The sequence below is a fragment of the Musca domestica genome, unplaced genomic scaffold (assembly GCF_030504385.1).
Source record: "Musca domestica strain aabys unplaced genomic scaffold, Musca_domestica.polishedcontigs.V.1.1 2, whole genome shotgun sequence".
Taxonomy (NCBI): Eukaryota; Metazoa; Arthropoda; class Insecta; order Diptera; family Muscidae; genus Musca; species Musca domestica.
Window position 1 is genome coordinate 6862323 of NW_026712249.1, and position 19168 is coordinate 6881490.

The 19168-nt window shown below is 34.2% G+C and overlaps 1 protein-coding gene across 1 annotated transcript; it reads right to left on the minus strand.

Annotated features, from left to right (window-relative positions):
* Positions 1 to 155: 155 nt before the first annotated feature.
* LOC101898992 (uncharacterized) lies at positions 156 to 17896 on the minus strand. The gene is made up of 7 exons (XM_059121751.1): positions 17809 to 17896; positions 10859 to 11137; positions 7095 to 8554; positions 4771 to 4915; positions 4589 to 4712; positions 4291 to 4523; positions 156 to 4188 (listed from the first exon to the last, which is right to left on the minus strand). Exons 2-7 carry the CDS (start codon positions 11036 to 11038, stop codon positions 3790 to 3792), a joined length of 2541 nt encoding a protein of 846 aa, XP_058977734.1. The 5' UTR covers positions 11039 to 11137; positions 17809 to 17896; the 3' UTR covers positions 156 to 3789.
* Between the last annotated feature and the right edge of the window lie 1272 nt (positions 17897 to 19168).

Consider the following 19168-nt stretch of genomic DNA (forward strand, 5'->3'; position numbering starts at 1 on the left):
TAATAATAATAATAATAATAATAATAATAATAATAATAATAATAATAATAATAATAATAATAATAACAAAAATAATCAGTATGATATAATAATTTAACAATTATAATATGAACAGTATGTAATAAATATAAAGGCAATAAGTCAGAATAAAAAATAAGTCCATTTCCATGACCAACATTTCCCATAACTAAGTTCCATGAACATTTGTTTTTATAACTTTTCGTTGGTGCTAATAAAACAAGTTTTTTATATATCGTAAAAATTATTATTATAAATAATGACATATAATTATATAAATATTATTATAAGTTATAAATAAATGCCAACAGTGTTCTAAAAGAAAATATTCTTATTTTCTTCTCAGAATCAAGATATTAAAAAAGAAAAATAAAAAAATAAATTTGGCATTGAGAGAAGAAACAACTCAAAAATTCTCACAGTTTAAGCCATTAGTTGATTTTCATTTTCCTTTTTTTTTGTCATAAATATTTGTAAGTTTTTAAGGTAAATATTGTTTTGCATGTATTAATAATAAATATGTATTTCATTCAATATATTTTGATTTAATATAGATTTTTGTTATTGTTAATAATTATAATTTAACACGTATTAGATACTTTCAACAACATTTAGTTTTATTTTGAATTCATTTGTTTAGCAATTATGTTAGGTATAAAAAACTTGGTTTTTGGTCATAATATTTTCATCGCTTTTTATTTAATAATATTTATATTTTTATAGTTATATCGCTTGTTTGTAATGTGTATTTTTTCAATAGAAATTTGTATAGAATAGTGATTATAACAGAGGGGACTGAGAGTTAAATGCAAAGAGATATATTGATAGAGAAGTAGAGAGAGAGACAGACAGTTTATGTTAAATCAGTGAGATCAGTGAGTATACGTGGTGAGTGGTAGTAAATAACAGGTGTAAATTCTCTAATTTTAATTTTTTTAAAAAAATGGTTAAATATTTATGTAGTTCATATAGAAATATTTATTGGTTTTTATATTCTTTTTAATTTATTAAAATAATAATAATATTAAACGATTAACCTGTACTTAATATAATTTGTTTTGTAAAAACTCATACAGAGGGAGAGAGAGAGGCAGTAGTACTCATCAATAGATAAGTTTCATTAGGCAGTTAGATTGGTTATTTTGAGGAATTTAAGGTTACGTTTACATTGGATACCTTCACCGTGGTTAACGATCTATCATAATATATTTGGCATATATTTTCGGGTATTTTATGTCAAATTAATCTTGAACGAACACTTTAACATGATATATGGCGAAAATGTAAACTTGACCTATGATGCCTTACGTCCAATGAGCTGAAATGTTTTTTCGAGGATAGAGCTTTGATTTAAATACTTTATACCCTTGAGAGGCAGTTATGGTAAATGTAATAAATACAAAGGTAAATATTTGAAGAAATGAACATGTTATTTATAAAAATCAAACATTTTAGTGCAAATATGACACAAATAGTTTCAGATGACTAAAAATATGGCTTTAAAAATTAACGAAACTATGAACGAAAATTATGACAGAAAAAATCCTCTTATGTTTTCTCACCTTTTACTATGGCATTAGTAGCATGACATATTTATGTCAAATTACAAACGAGGGCAGGATTAATCCCTTTACAATTCCATGGAGCATTTTTCTTTTTTCCTAGCATAAAAAAAATTCCCACCAAAAAATAGTTCCGAGCGGAAAAAGTAGGTATCATAAATGCTATTTCACCTGCAAAGCTAAAGGGATTTTGCAATGAAATTGAAATATTCTTCCTGGCATCAGAACTGTTGCCCAATTGGTGGTGGTGCCCGACGCTTCAAAAAGTATTGATACAATTATGGAATGTTATATCTCATTCTGTTTAAAGCTTTCTGGTATCACTGCCACCGATGTAGCAAAAGTGGGGGCACAAAGGCCGACTCTCTTCCGAAATTGGGAATTTCCTTGAAAATGCAATTTTTTGTCGCCAATTACCAACTTTTGGACATATATTGGCCATTTGATGTACAATTAATCCGAAATCGGTTGAAGATGGAGCTAAATCCAAATCTGATCCGATCTCGATAAAATCTAGCAGAGGTATTTCCGAGCTCTATAATATATCTGGAACCAAATTTCATTGTTGTCGAATGCAAATTAATAATGCGAGGGATTTGAATACCAAATCGGATGAAACCTATATATGGGAGCTATAGGTAGCTTGCTTCTAGACTGAATTCGGTCGGATGTACCAAAATTCAGGTTATTTCAACTTAATTTGTTCATTTGGTGCACAATTAACCTGAAATCGGTTGAAGATATATATGGGAGCTATATTCAAATCAGATCCGATCTTTATAAAATTTGATACACTTATTTCAGAGCTGTACCTGATATCTGGTACAAAATATCATTGCTGTCGGATGCATATTACGTTTGTGAGGGATATAAACACAAAATCGGATGAAACATATATATATAAGCTATAGTTATATCTGAACCGATTTGTCACTGTATGTACGTGCATTTGGACTGAATTCGATTGGATGTTCCAAAATTCAGGACTTTTGGACCGATATTGGACATTTGGTGCACAACCCGATAACCCGAAATCGGGTGGAGATATATAAATTTGAACCGATTCTAACCAATTTCAAAAGGGTTCGTCCTTGGGCCAAACAAATATTGTTTGGAAAATTCCATCTCAATCGGTTAATAAATGCGACCTGCATTTTGTTCACAAGAATACATGGAGTTACGGACAGGCGGGTGGACATGCCTACATCGACATAGAAAGTGATTCAATGAAGATCCTCGAAAGTAACTATGGGTATATCTCGCTTCCTTCTCCATGTTACAAAAAAATGTACAAAGACATAATACCCTTAACACTACGTAGCGTAGGGTATAAAAAGTACCTAAGAAAAATCATGTGTAAATTAAATAATACCACAATTCTTGGCATATATTGACCATCTAAATTCTAAGAAGTAATATACAAATTATTCCAAAAAATTATTCTTTAAGACCTCGATCTCAATTTTATTAAACTTACATTGAAATAATTTAAAATAAAAGTCGAATAAAATAACTAAAAATCAGAAAAATATATAAAAATGTTGAAAATTCTTTCTAAATTCTAAGAAATATATCAAAATGTTAAAAATTCGGACCAAATCGAGACTTTTTTTCGAAAATAGAAACTAAAGGCTATATCTTTCGAAATGGCGCCCAACAAACCTACATTTTTTCCATTGATATAATTTTGATTGAAATTTACAAAAAATGAAATTTCAAATAAAACCGAGATTATCATTTTAAAAACGAAAGCCATTCTATTTTAAAATGGCGACAAACTAATCTTCATTTCATCATTCAATAAACATAAAAAAAGTTTTGACTATAGTTTCCGCAGTCGAGGATAAAAGGGGTTTCAGCTCACTTGGACTTTATGGCGTTAGATTGAAATAGAAAGAATGGGGAGGACTTAGAAATTCCAAATATTTGATTACTTAACAATGGCACATTATTCTAGTTACATAATTTAAGTTATTGTTTTAAATACGAAATATGTAGTTTTTGTTTGTTTGCTTGTAATAATAATATTGTCAACAAAAAAGGATTTCATATTTAGTTTATAAAATCCTTGTGTAATCAATTCCTTTATCAATTCAAAAAACACAACAATTCTACTGATGAGTAAACAAACATAACCACATCCATCCATTGAAGTGGTGTTTTAAATTTTTTCCCTCATTTGTTTCTTCTTTGAACTGTACTTGCTTGCTTAGAATACACTATTCCTTTTGGCACATTGAATACTGGAGTGTTGCACATGCACACCACTGCTATCGCCCTCGATTCCTGATTTATTCATTGTGGAACCGCCACGCCTCAAAACATGCCACATGGCTACCGGTTTCCTTAGAGATGAAAGCATTTGATGCCAATGCCGTAAACCCTTGCCATTCGAACATGTACTGCCGGCAAAAACATGACCCAGAGGCGTTACCGTTGCCGGATCATCCTGTGTTGTCCCATAGACGGTTAGACGTATTTGAGCCGTGGTTAGACTTTGTGGCGGCAAACTGAATATCACAAATTCATTGAAAACTGGGCAACGATCTTTGCGTTTCAGCGAAGTTCGTTTCTTGAGAACCTTTTTGTCGTTGTTCATCAAATAGACCTGTCAAAGAGAGAGGGAGGGCGAGAGAGAGGCAGAAAGTGACACCCACACACACACTCGGTAATTCAGTTGGACAAATAACCGTATAATTTGAGTAATTACCTTAACGAAAATGTTTTGTATGTCATGCATAATATCCGGATTTCTTTTGCTAGGCACTCTCAGTTGCAGGTTACGGGCCTTGACCACCACAATGGTAATGCGTTCCGCCGTCGGCAAATATGAAAGCGAAAACATTAGTTCACCCCATTGGGCATTCACTTTGCGGGAATCGGTCAAGGGTATCCATGTCGTTGTGGGTTTGGGTATTTCACCAATTTCCATTTCAGCTTCGCCTGCGAACCGAAATAACACCAATTAATATTTTTTATTAATAATTTCCGGGAATTTCAAAACCAACCTATTAATGTGTGGGCATTGCCATTGTGAAACAAGTGGAACCACAACGAATGCCGGGCATAGTGTTTGCTGAGCCAGAAATGTAAAGCTTCATTATACGTCGGGGTTGAGGAGTCCTCCACGACCTGTGAGAGGGAGATTCTTTTGAGGTTAAATTTATTTTAATGAACCATATTTTCATACCTTTGTTTGCAGGGATCCCGTCTGATCCGGCACCAAATAGACTCGAACAAACGTATCTACTGAATCCACTTTGAATGGTAAAATTAGCCCCTTGGCTTCCAGAATATTAACCTGTAGATCCACACCCTGGGGTGTTATTGAATTTCTGAAAATGGAAAGAAATGACAGAAAATTGTCTGTGCAGCTCTACGTCGTCGTATAGCCCTCATATAACAGTACCTCCCTATATTCGGTATTTTAATGATTTTAGCTACATTATTCACCGAATTGTTTTATTCAAGTTTCGCATTTGAATATTTTAATGGTTTATAACAACATTTTTCTATGCAGGTCCACGTCGCCCTAATATAACGGCTACATTCGGTATTTTTAAGATTTTAACAGAATTTTTAACGGATTTTATTTTTTTGAAAGTTTTCAAACTCGTCGGCCCGAACTTACAGCCTTACATTTTTGAAGAAGCTAAATTTCAGTTTTATTTTAAATTTTCTGAAGGACATTCGGACTAACACAATGTGAATTTATTTTAATTCTTTTAAAGGACCTTCTGTCCAAAACAATGCGGATTTGTAATAGTTTTTGAAAGACATTCAGATCAAAGAAAGCTTTTCTTTAAATATTCTTCAGACTCAAAAACGTGAATTTTAAAACATTGATTTCTAAGAATTTGTTTTCAAGGACCTTTAGAAGGGAATTTTTTTAAAAACTTTTTTGGAGACTTCGGAATAAACTCTGCTGAGTTTTGGGGAAAAAATTAGAGACTTATCTTTTCCAAAGACAACTTGTATTTTTCAAGGACAACATGGATTTTTTAAAATATTTTTTAAGACCTTGTGTCTTAAATCGTGGACTTTCTAAAATGTTTTTTTTTAAGATCCTTTTAAGGACCTTCTGCTTAAAAGCGTGATTTTTTTCAATATCTTTTTCAAGGACATTCTGTCCAAAGATTTGGATTTTTTAAAATATTCCTTCTTTGAATATTCTATTTAAGAACCTTCTGCCTGAAACGTGTCCTTTTCTAAAAATACCTTTCAAGGACTTTTGCCCAAAGACGTAGACTCTTTAAAATATCCCTTTCAATGGAGATTATGTCCAAAGACGTGGCCTTTTAAAATATCCCTTTCAAGTACATTTTGTTCAAAGACGTGGACTCTATAAAATATCCTTTTAAGGACTTTATGCCAAAAACATGGCCTTTTTGCAAAATTATTTTCAAGGACAAATTGTCCAAAGATGTGGCCTTTTTAAAATATCCCTTTCAAGGACATTCTGTCCAAAGACATCGACTTTTTTAAATATCCCTTTCAAGGACATTTTTTTCAAAGACGTGGAGTTTTAAAAATATCCGTTTAAATGACATTCTGCCTAAAACGTGGGATTTTAAAATATCCTTTTCAAGGATATTCCAAGGCGTGGATTCTTTAAAAAATCTCTTTCAAGGACCTTCTGAAAGATGTGGACTTTTTAAAATAAGTAAAAATAAGTAATAATAAGTAATAATAAGTAAATAAGCCATTCTGCCTCAAAATGTGGCCTTTTAAAGACATACTTTTTAAGGACTTTTTTGAAATATCCTTTTCAAGGACATTCTGTTTAAAGACTTGGACTTTTTAAAATATTCTTTTCAAGGATCTTTTGTCCAAAAATGTGGACTTTTTTAAAACCTCATTTTCAAGGACCTTCTGTACAAAGACGTGCGCTATTTAATATATCCTTTCTAAGGACTTCTTAAAATATTTTTCTAGTAAGACGTGAACTTTTCAAAATATTTGTCTTCTAGGATTTTCAGTCTAAAACAACGACTTTCGAATGAAAAGAGGTTAATGTTTCCAGAGACATTTTAGAGAGACATTCGAGACTTCAAAAGGGAATATTTTAGAAGAACATTTATGGAGAATTAGCGGTAATTTTCAAGGCTCCAAAAGCATATATTTTAGAATGACTTTCCGAAAGGTTGAGGGCGGAGTTTTTGAACAGACCTAAAGAGAAACATAGAAGAACATTTTTTATAACATTTTGCAACATTGCAAACAAAACTACAAATTTAAGGGGTTTGTTTTTCAAAAAGACATTCACGCAAAGGACTTTTAAAGCTTGAAGTGTAGACTTTTTGAGGGAGGTGCGAGGATCTTCACCTTATAATCGAAAATGAATTTTTTGAAAACATTTTTAAAGGGAATTTTCTAAAAATATGTTTTTCAAAATCTTCCAAAAAGAGAACATTGTTTTATGATCCTTTTGACCGAAACATGGATTTTTAAGTATATTTTTAAGGTTTCTTAAGGACTGCCAAAGGTTTGAAAATTTTTTAGTGTCATACTCACTTATCATAGTTCAGTCCCACACATAGATACCCCGTAATCTGTGTATAGGTCGACTGATCAAAATCATTGCTATAGCCCAACGATTCATAATCCGAATCCACCGATTCACAGGATATGGCACGCTCCAATTTGCCACCATCCACCAGAGAAGTCATGCTGCCCGAATTCAACGAAGTCTGCGAACTATTGCGACGCCACAAGCCAAATGGCGTGTCCTCCTGCATCAGGAAACGGCTAAAATTCCACGATGACCCCGAGCCGCCATTTCCCATATCATTGCCATTAACATGCTGGCCATTGAGACCATTCGTTTGGGCCGCTTCCCCACCTCTGCCACCAAAACCACTGTAACCAAATTTCCGAAATAGAAAATCTTCCGATATTGTCTTTTGCAACATGTGTGGTCCTTTGATTTTGCGCGCCACATGGGCAAAAGGATTGCCAGGATTCGGTAGAGATTGGCCGGGGTTTTGGAAAACATTGGCCAAATTTTTCAATGAAATTATGGGGGAATCATCACCGTCCTTGGTCGGAACCTCGGCTTGCGAATAGGAGCGGCTGCGAAATGTAAACGATGCCGAGGAGGGTGGTGGTGGTATCTCGTTGTGGGAGGCTAAACTTGGTTTGCGATACGAGGAGATGGTGTGGTATTTCGTTTCCTCAATGAAAGGATTAGCAGGAATCGTTGTTGTTGTTGCCGATGTTGTTTTTGGTTCAGGTATGTCGTCATTGGTCATTGTTGTAGTTGTTGTTGGTATCTGATTGATATTTAAGGCATTGTTGCAGTTTGTTTTTGCTGTATTTTCTAGAAAAGGATTTGTATTGTTGTTGCTGTTGTTGCTATTACTCATACTACTGCTAAAGATGTTGGTATTGGCCCTCTGCAAGGGGGGTTTGTCCTGGCGCATAACAGAACTTTTAAAGCTATAAGGATTGTCTTCTAAGGAAAAACCATTTTGTTGAGGTGATTTTTTAACTACAGGTCGTGGTATGGCCGTTGCTGGAATGCCAGCGTTTCCATGGCCATTGCCACCCGGATTAATGTTGTTGTGATTCGTTGTTGCCTTTGGTTTTGGTGGTGCCTCCAGTGGTGGAATTTCTATGGGACTGCTATGTTTTAGCGCTGAAACTCCATTTGATGAGCGGAAAATATTGATGGGCTCCTGATTCGATATTCCCGCCGGACATTCATTTGTCAGCTGCAAGGAGAAGGTGACAATTTTTGTTTGACTGCTGCCGCCAGCTGGCGATGATGCTGCCGCCGGTGGCCCGGGTGCTGGAGCTGGCCTCAACGGTTGTGGTGGTATCTCCAAATCATTTTGTCCTAAATTCCACAGCGGTGTTGTGGCATGTTTGGGTGAGTTCTGATGTTGGGTATTTTTCACGGAGTCTTTGTCGACAGTATCGAAACGTTTGAAGCTACCACTTGAACTGAGAAGCAACTCCGAGCCGGAGTGAATCTGAAAGGGAAGAAAAGAAGGAATAAAGGATTTTTTAAGAAGTTTTGTGAAGGACGATTAGTAGAAAGGTTCTAAGACAAAGACATCCTGTTCAAAGACGTGGACTTTTTAAGATATCCTTTTTATGGACCTTCTGCCTCAAAGAGTGGATGTTTTAAAATAGCCTTTTCAAGGACATCCTATAAAAATAAGTGGGCTTTCTAAAATATCCCTTTCAAGGACCTTCTTCACAAAGACATGGACTTTATAATATATAATTAATATTCGTGAACTATCCTTTTTAAGTCCTTCTGCCGAAGAGTGACGTTTTAAAATATCCTTATAAAAGACATCCCGTAAAAGACGTGGACTTTTTAACATATTCCTTTCATGGACCTTCTGTTCAAAGACGTGGACTTTTAAAGATTTCCTTTTAAGGACATTCTGCCTAAAAGAGTGGACTTTTTAAAATATCCTTATAAAAGACATCCTGTAAAAAGATGTGGACTTTATATTATATCTTTCAAGGACCTTCGGTTCAAAGGCGTTGACTTTTAAGATATCCTTTTTATGGACCTTCTGCCTAAAAGAGTGGATATTTAAAATATCCTTTTCAAGGATATCCTGTAAAAAGACGTGGACTTTTCAGGATAACGTTTTTCAATATTATTTCAAGGACAACGAGGGCTTCTTAAAACATTTTTTGAAGGACAACGTAAACTTTTCACAAGGACTTAAAACAGGTTTTATAAGGCCTTTTCTGGGCTCTGATGTACAATTTTGAACAGGGAGGATTTAGAATGACCTTTTGGCTCAAATAGGGAATTTTTAAATGAAAGTTAGGAAGGATTTAAAATGACTTCCTGGGATCTGACGTAGAATTTTTAAAAGGACTTTAGGAAGGACTTATGAATGATATTTTATACACTTTCAAAAGGCGTTCCGAGCTTTTGACGTTTGTTTTTTGAAAGAACTACCCAGGTTTTATGTGGATTTTTTGAATGGACTTCCTGAGCTCTTGGCGTGGAATTTTAAATCGACTTCTTGGGCTCTGGCCCAGGAAGTTTAAACAAGACTTCAGTGAGATATTAAAAGCACTCTCTGAGCTTTTATAAAGTCTTTCTTAAAATAGCTTCCTACTTTTTGTACCTAAAATTTCTTAAGGGACTTCTTTGAGCTTTAGACGTTGTATTTAAAAGAAGAATTCTTGAGCTTGGAATTTTGGACTTGGAATTTTTTAGCCGACTTCTGGGGCTCTGGCGTGTGAAGGGAGGTTTAATAAGACTTCAGGGAAATTTTACTGGGACATCATGAGCTTTTGATGTGGCATTTGTAAAAGTTTCTCCTGAACTTTTGTCGTAAGGTTTTGGGAATTTCCTATGTTTTATGCGGTGCAACTTTTATAGGAAGTTTTGAGCTTTTGAAGAGAAAATTTTAAAAGAAATTCCTGGGTTTTGACGTAGATTTTTGTAAAGGACTTCTTCAGCTCTTGACATGAACATCTTTAGAGGACTTCCTGGACTGTTGGCGTGGAATTCTGTTATTGACTTCCTGAGCTTTTGTCATGGAATTTTTAAAGAGCTTCCTAGACTTTTAAAGAGACATTTCTAAAAGAACATCCTGAGGGGATTGTTGTGAGGTTTTCCAAGGACTTTCTGAGATTCTGACGTGAAATTTTTCAAAGGACTTTCTACGCTTTTGAGGTGAGATTTTCTTAAAGGGATTCTAGAGGAAGTTTTACTGAACTGAACTTTCAAAGGACTTACGAGGAGACTTGGGACAGGTTTTGGAGGAAGCTCCAATGCAATTAAAAGGAAGCTCCAATACAATTAAAGGAGGACGCATATTGTAGTGGGACTTTTAGGACGATCCTGAAGAACTTCCTGGACTTTTAATGGGACATTTTGAAGTGGAGTGAAGTGAAGTTTTTAGTGAGATTTTACTAGGACTTTCTGAGATTTTGACCTGGAATTTTTAAATGATGTTCATAACTTTGGACGTGATTTTTTTTTAAGGATACATTTTACAGGGGCATATTGAGATTTTAACTTGAAATGTTTTTAGAAAAAACTTCCTGACGTTAAATTTCTTAAAGGACTTCTTCAACTTTTGGCTTGAGTTTTTTAAAAGGACCTCAGATAAGGATTACTCTGGCATTCTGAGATCTTGGAAATTTTTACAAGATTTTTGGAATTTTTTAAAGGACTTTCTCAACTTTTAGACTTTAGGGAAATTCTACAAGAACTTCCTAAGATTTTTGAGAAATGCATATGACTTTTAGGACAATTTTAGAAGTACTTTTAACATTTTGCATCTCCTACTTACCATATATCCATTGGGTTTGAATAGCTTGTGTGCCGACAGGCCAATTTTTTCCTCCTTGTATGAGCGTGACCATATCGCCTGACGGTGGCCAAAGTAACGGTACAATAACAGTCCAAATATGACCAAACATAATGCTATCAATATGGAACTGGTTAGGGTCAGTGATGATGATTCATCCATTGTCAGTATTTGTTATTAGTATTTCTGCTCTTCGGTTTCTCAACAACAGCTGTCAAACATTTCACACCAAACGTTAGCCATCAACATGCTCCGCCTCTTCTGTAAAAAAAAGAAAACAACAAACCAAACAAAATAATTGAAAACAATTTCCGTCAATGGGGGGGAAGACTTCTTTCTCATGAATGGAATAGACTTTTGGACACCAGTTCTTCAAAGTGTGGAATAATAACAAAACAAACTTTTCCCTGCAATGTTCGATGCTGTTTGAATAGATTTTGAAATCAATTCAGAAATGTATTCTTCTTTGTCGTTGTCGTCGTCCTCCTCTCATCTGGTCTAAAGTTTCATTTAAATTAAATTATCAACAAAGTTTTTGTTGTTTTGTTTGTCAGCTTAAAATTCTAGGGCTTGTCCATCGTTAGATATCCCCATGCATTCAGCTATCCATCCATCCACCTATCCATCCATCCATCGGTATGTAGGGGTTATAGTAGATATATATTATTGCTTGGCCTGTGCGAAGAATTGTATCAATTTGCTTTCAGTTTTCAAAATCTTATGTTTTGAGAAATAATTCTCTTTGATGGCGTATGGGGTGCTTTCATGTCGTATCAGATTACAAAAGTGGTTTGAAATGTGGAAATGAAAATATTAAAGAGAAGTCATAAAGATGTTGTTGCTGTTACCATCGGTCAAAGACAATATGGCGTGGGCCCCAATCATATCGCCGTGCCATGGCGAAAAGGAAGAAGATATCACCTTTGAGTGGGCTGACAGATCCCAATTGATTTTGAAATGTGATCTATAGCATAGATCTGCCACTCGTATTTGTTTGGCGGATGGAAAATATCATTCAGCATTCAAATACAACAACAAGAAAATGAATAATTTCGAAATTAACTTTTCAAAATTTCAATTTACATTCATTGAATATCAGTTTGCTACCAATTGTTTTTAATCAAAAAAAATGTAATTCTCAGTTTTAATTTCAGATCATTTGAGGTCTTTCTGTGTAAAAGAAGAATGGAGAAGGTGTTTTTATAGAGAATAAGGCCAGGTTAAAGGTAAATGCAAAGTGGCGCCCAATATGAAGTTTAATGAAAAATATTTCTTTTCTCTTAACAGTAATTTCGAAAACATGTGAGATTTCCTTAAGAAAAGGCCTTGTGAAATTTACAAAGGGGAAGATCTAATGCGGCATTCTTATATAGAAAAGGGCTAAGTACCATTTGGCTCTCAATGTAAAGATAAAATGGCTTCAAACGTCCATTTGCCTCCAGAACCGATTCAATATTCAAAACATCTATAGATGTACCCTTTTGATGCACTACCGCTGCACTTTCAACAATTGTCATTATTATTTTATTTTCATTAATATTTTTACATAACTCTGCGTTGGGCGCCAACCTTATGAATATGTATTATGGGGCTGAAATTGTAAGCCATCTTCATTGATTTATATATTCTATTCAGATTTATAATTCAACTATGGGTTTGAATTTTCTCACATGGCGCCCAATGGTTTTCTGAGTATTTCCCAATATTAACTTTTTCATGTTAACTTCTCTTAGTACTGTTGCTACTTTAGAACCGTTAAAGGTTATAAAGTTGAAATTTATGTTTTTTTACTTCTTAGTCTTTTAAATAAATATCCTTAATATTTTTTCCAAAGAGATAATAAATAAATGTATTTCTTTACATATTACCATATGTCATGCATGCACTAGTGCACTACTAGTCTTTTTCTCTGTTGGGTATTTACCTTTGTGCAACATAAATACATACAGCTCACACACACACACATTTGTCACTCTCGTTTTGCCTTTATTTATGTTTGTTGATTTGGCTGAATTCTATAGAGTTTGTTTTGCTTTGCTCTTTTTTTACACCCCAGTCACAGTGCAATGTTTATACAGAGCTGGAAATGCAGCATCATAACCAAGGCAAACAACACCTACCAAAGGGACACGAAGAGGGTGTGAGAACGAGTGAGAGACCCAGAGTGTAGTCTGGCTAATTACACACGGCTGAATAACGGTCAAAAAGGCAATGTAAAGGTGTTAACTCAGGGTCGTAATGAGCAGCCCATTGCGTTTTTTTTCATTAATTTGCATTTTTTTCGCATTACACCATATTCGTTGGCCTCTCAGAAAGGGGAATTTACTTTTAATTGAAGAAAAGTGATAAACTCGAACCGCGACAAGGAGATGTGGAATTTCTCTCTGAGATTGGGAAGGCCGATTTCAAAGCTGAGAAAAATCGTAAAAATCGATTATTAACGAGAAAATTATATATTTTACAATTTATTTTAATTCCTTTAATCAGTAATTCTCTCCAGAATTCGTAATTAAAAATTATTAGATGAAATTAATAAAAAAAAACAAGTAAAAAAGACAGATGTATACTTTCAGCCAATGTTCGATTATTCCTTGAATATATTTTGACTTCTGTTATGATTATTCAAGTGTTTGACCCTCTATGGTGTCGGTTTCGAAGGAATGGGTTAATATTGTCCATTTCGTATCGGACCTAAATACAAATGATATAAATATTGCGACGTGCCAGCTTTGGACTATATCGAGTATTTCCTTCACTTTATATGAGATTTGTGATAATTTTTAGAAAATTTTAAAATGTGCGTGAGTTACCAGATATAGTAGACCGAAGTATTTCATTTTAATACTTCATCTAATACAGATAAAAATATTCCAATGGGCAAAATTACAAGAAAATCGAACATTTTTATCCAATTTCATGCGAAATCATAAATTCCAATAAATTCCATATTCATATCAGTTTTCTGGCTGAGAGCAATATTTAGCTATATCAATTTGTAAAGAATCGCTGACTTGTTTCGCAAGTTATGGCAAAAAAAGTATTGAAAATTGCATCCCTTTGTGGGTGAGGTACCAGAAGGGGTCCTTCATGGATATTCAAAAATTTGACTCTTTGTGGGGGTGGTACCAGAAGAAGTGGGCCGATATATTCCATCTTCACATCCGACCTTGATTTAATAAAATTATAATGATGTGTATAATTTGAAGATGAACGGACCCTTACATCACATTTTATAAGAGTAAGGAATGGTCAGATCTCTACCATCTTTATAACAGATCTTGTATTGATAGTAATATTGAGATGCGCCGGCTCTGAATTGAATCGAATGTTAATTTCGCGTTTTCAATATTTTGACCCTTTGTGTGGGATAGACCCAGAGCTTGTGGTGATAGAAATATTGAGATGTGCCAAGTTTGAATGGGATCAGATCTTAATTTCGCGTTCTAAGAGCTTCATGGATATTCAAAACTGTGTGTGTGATTTGAAGACAATCGGACTCTTACATCACATTTTATAAGAGTTATAATAATTCAATATTTTGAATTGCACTGATGCAAATATTAGGATTTGCAAAGTAGGAGCAAAATCGGATTATCCGTTTTCTTTCTGTGCAATATATTTTTTTTTGATGAGGCACGTTGTGGACGTATCAAATGATACCCTCTCTAGCCAATCGTTATTGAAAAATAAGTAAATAAGGAAATTCGTGACTAAGGGATAAGTTGTCGATAAGCAGAACTCAAATTGTTTATTAAATTACCGCATCCTTCTTCACTGCACTAATTTGAATCTAATCCAATAGGTCTTCCCAAAACATCTTATCGATAGAAGCAAGAGAGCTTGTAATTATTTCTAACTAGAGCCCTACGCTGTTAGCCAAACCGAACGCTAATTAGCGACAGCATACAGTAGCGTTCACAATGGAGCGGCCGCATTGTCCTGCACAAAGTTTCTTGATTTTCTTTACGGTCTTATACTTGCAAAGATAATATTTTTATTTGTGGCGCTCATTTTAACCATTATCGCACTTATGAAAGTGTAGAATTTTTGACACTGGCTTTATTCGAGGCGTTTAGTGTCATTGAAATATAATGCATTTTCTTTGAAGGATGTTTGGAAATGTTTGCAGCTATTTTTAAGTAGCGTCTAAAAAATATTTAAAGGAATTATAAAAAATAAATAATGAAATTCACTATTTATATAATCAAAATAGCTTATTTTATATTTGGCGCCCAAGTCTAACACATTTCTTATTCATTAAAACAAATTTAAAATTTTGTATCATTTCCGAAACTTGTCTTTTTTTGTATTGATGATAGGTATTGTGTTTGTGAAAACTTGGGATAATTGTGACAACATTTATTGGGGTTACTATGGTGTGTGCATTCGGCGACATTTTTATGTTGCAGCAGCAACAATACAAATCCGGAAGATAATAAATAAATGCTCATTTTTTCTGATTTTGAATCAATGCCAAAGTTTCGGCTGAACTCAACAACGCATTCGTCTTCCTGTCTTCCTCGATGATGTCACTGCGAATGGGTCAAAGTGCGTTGCCAATTTAGTTGGCTCCAGCAATTGTCGCGCCAATTCCATATCACTCAATATCATCAACAACAGCAACAACAAAGCGCTGGGAAATGGTGTAAACATTACTTTTTTGCAGGAGACGAGTCGCCGCATGCCCAAAATTGTTGAGCCAGATGCATCGACCACAGCCGTCATTAGCAACAGCCGTTGTGGCTGTGGTGCAACGGCTGCGGTGCCGTGTTTAACACATTAATAAAAATATGAGCCTATGAAAATGTTCAACAACCAAAGCAAATGCCAGAAAAAAAGCACAAACAGCAAGAGACGAGAAAGTAAAACAAAACAAAAACATCCACACACACACTCACACACAAAAAATGGCAACAACAAAAAGTTTTTCTTTCACTTTTTGCATGGACCCATAAGTGGAACATTGACTGTTATTAGAACTTTGACACAGTTTGAGGTTTCCAAACCGCACAGTATATACCACAATTTGATTCCGAGACCAAAGTGAATGAGTGCATCAGTACCGATTGAAAGCAATATCCCAGTAAACAATTTTTTCCGACTGCTCTGATTTTAGATTTTTTTCCGAAATTTCTGACGTTTTTTTCAGAAATTTCTGATAGAAATTGGTCCGATTTTCTAAACGTTTTTTTTTGGAATTTCTGCACATTTTCCTGTGTTTTTAAGCGAAAAAAACTCGAAAAATGTATAAACGGAGAGAGTAGATTGTCTATTGCTCTGGTATATTCTCTCCCACATGTAAACGGATGGTGGTGGTTTGACACATTCTCTCCCATAGTAGTTGTTGTTGTGATCATTCATTTCAAGATCTCAACAACAACAAAGCGCAAAGCAAAAATGCTATTTGTTATTGTTATTGTGAACTGTTAGATTTTCCGTTGTAAAAATGTGCGTTTTGTTGTTGTTGTGAATCAGCCTCTTTCTCTTTCGTTCCCAAAAAAATATGATGGAAAAAAATTGCAAAAACAACTACATAACGGTTTTCTGTGTGCACTGCTTTTTATTTTTAGTTCTTGTTTAGCAGTTGAAACAGATACAGCAGATACAGTGAATTACAAAAATTATATATGTGTATATAATAACAACAAATAATTGAATTATCTGTTATCTGTTCAACTCTTTTGTGCATTAAAATACTGTATGTTATGTTCCTAATAAAAATAATATTTATAATGTAAATGTATTATAGATGTAATATTTAAACTACATTTTTACGAAACCCGAAATAAATTGTTTGTTTTTTAAATAAATATGTGTTTTTTTTTTCATTTTTAAGTGGTGTGACGATTTTTTCGATATTTCTTCCGAATTCTGAACGATTTCTTTCAGAAAATCGGAACTTTATCCCGAATTCTGAGCGTTTTTTTTTTTTTCAGAAAATCTGAATTTTGTTCCGAATTTTCTTTCGAATTCTGACCGATTTCTTTTAGAAAATCTGAATATTCCGCCGAATTTCCAGACGAATTCTGCCCGATTTCTTTCAGAAATTCGGAGTTGTTCTCCGAATCTTTTCCGAAAATCTAATTTTTTCTCCTATTTTTTCAAGAATTTTCACCGAATTCGTCCAGAAAATCTAATATTTTTTCAGATTTTTTTCAGAAAATCTTTCCGAATTCGGTGACCACGTCCATACAACTTTCGTACCGAAATCGGAAGGAATTCGGAATCAGAATCGGACTTTTTTTCAGAGATTCTGACAGAAATCGGACCGAATTCGGCAAAAATTGTTTACTGGGATGCCAGGCAAACAGCCACACACACACACTCAACAACATCACCAAGCCACCCACCCACCAGCAAACCATTTTCAAAACAATTCACAGCCATCATCAACAGAATATGCATTTTACATACCTTCAGCCAATCATACATAACCACAATTACACACATATTTATGTATGTTAAAATACAAATGTACATGTTCATTTGTTTTGTAGTAAATATGTTGGTGTGCTGGCGCTGCCATGATTCGCAATAGAACAATAGAAGTGAAACATTAAACTAACTTGTTTATTTCTTTGAGACATAAGATTTGCATCCTCTTAACAGCAACACAAAAACACATGCAAAAGAACAAGGAAGGACTACTAAATCCAGGTCAATTTGTTTAATCACTTTTTTCCATCACAAGCTCACACACGCAGGCACATAGGGGCTCGCACTTATCCACTCAAAGAAAATAGAAAATTTGTTGACTTTTGCAAAAAAATGAAAAAGTCCTTAGACATTTGGGCTTATCTTTCTTTTCACTTATTGTTGTTTCGGATTTCTTTCTTTATACACACATCTTTTCATTATTAGCTTTTTCTTGTGTTTAAATAAATAAGAAAAACAATAGATGTTTTTTCTTGTTAAATTTTTGCTACACCAACCATTAACTCGAATCACGTCCGTTAGCACCGTCTATGCGTGCATTCCATTGACAAGTCCGTTATCTACTGCCATTGTCGTCTGTCACACGTACAAGGAAGTTCTATTTACAACATGTAAACTTTTGCACAGATTTCATTTTATGCTCAGCTATTTAGTTGCTCATCGTCATCATCATAACCGAACAAGAAGAAGAGGAAGACAAAATACGTTGCGGTGGTTGTGGTTGAACGAACGATGAGCGCCACTATGGCTGCTGCTGTGGCCGTTTTGTGTTTTTGTTGTTCGTTTGGCAAAACGAAAGTGAATGTTTACATTTCATAAAGTTACCGTTATTCGTGTTATTCACTCTCCCAAACAAAATATGAAAACACAGAGAGTCGTGGTGGCATTGAGCTGAGAGCAAAAACACTAGAAGAGAGGAAACGGAAACAATGACAGAGCTTTGGTTTATGTCTTGAGCACAGTTGTAAAATTTGGTATTGTGTGCACGTAAATGGGAATGAAGTGGGAAATTGACATTTTATTAGAATTAAAAGTAATCAAAAACAAATAAAATATAAATTAAAACTAATGTATCATGGAGCACAGTTGTTGACGGCCCTAATGGTATGTAAATTGCTCCAATGAGAAGTGAAATACAACATAAGAGAGGAACGACATTCCGTTGAAACTTGAAATTCTTAAAAAAATATAGGCATGTATATAAGTATAAGTCATGCAAAAGAAAAACAAATATACTTCTTATATATTATTCAAATTTTTAATTTAAAAAAAATGTCACAGAACCAGCAAATACAAAAAAAATATTTGTAATGGTGTTTTTATTTCCCACTTACTTTTATATCGTAGTACAGAAACCAGCCTTTAAAACTCTCTGGCTCCAATTGCTTCCCTTTTTCCGTTTACCAATTGCTTCCCTTTTTCCGTAGCGCCACCTATATTACAAATTTTTTCTGGTGTCAATATTACGAACCAATCCAAAAACCACACCATAAGTTTATGTTTTCACGTAAATATGTCGCCCAATGAATAAAATCGATAGTTTAAAATGTTATATTTCAAGCATTTTTATTTATTTATTACCGATTTTTCTAAAATCCAAAATCTTTAAAATAAAATAATGACTATATTTAAAAAATGCATCTTTAAATAGGAATTACTAATGAACATTTATCATGTAATAAACTACTAAAGTGATTGCCATAATAGAATTAACAAAGTCATAAGGTGGTTTATCCTGTAAAATTAAAGTTCATAGAAAATAAGTTCCCATCTCTGATTGTGGGGATTTAACACCAGTACGACATTAGTCAGGGGTTTTAATAAGTTGTTCCAGTCGTCGTACCAGCCGTATTTTAC

What these genes read in the sequence shown, in the direction of transcription:
- LOC101898992 (XM_059121751.1), bottom strand. Translation starts at nt 11,038, where the DNA reads ATGGATGAATCATCATCACTGACCCTAACCAGTTCCATATTGATAGCA. An exon ending in TCAAACCCAATGGATATATG is followed by an intron (nt 8,555 to 10,858) that starts GTAAGTAGGAGA and finishes CTTCCCTTTCAG; the next exon opens with ATTCACTCCGGCTCGGAGTT. An exon ending in TACAAAACATTTTCGTTAAG is followed by an intron (nt 4,189 to 4,290) that starts GTAATTACTCAA and finishes TCTCTTTGACAG; the next exon opens with GTCTATTTGATGAACAACGA.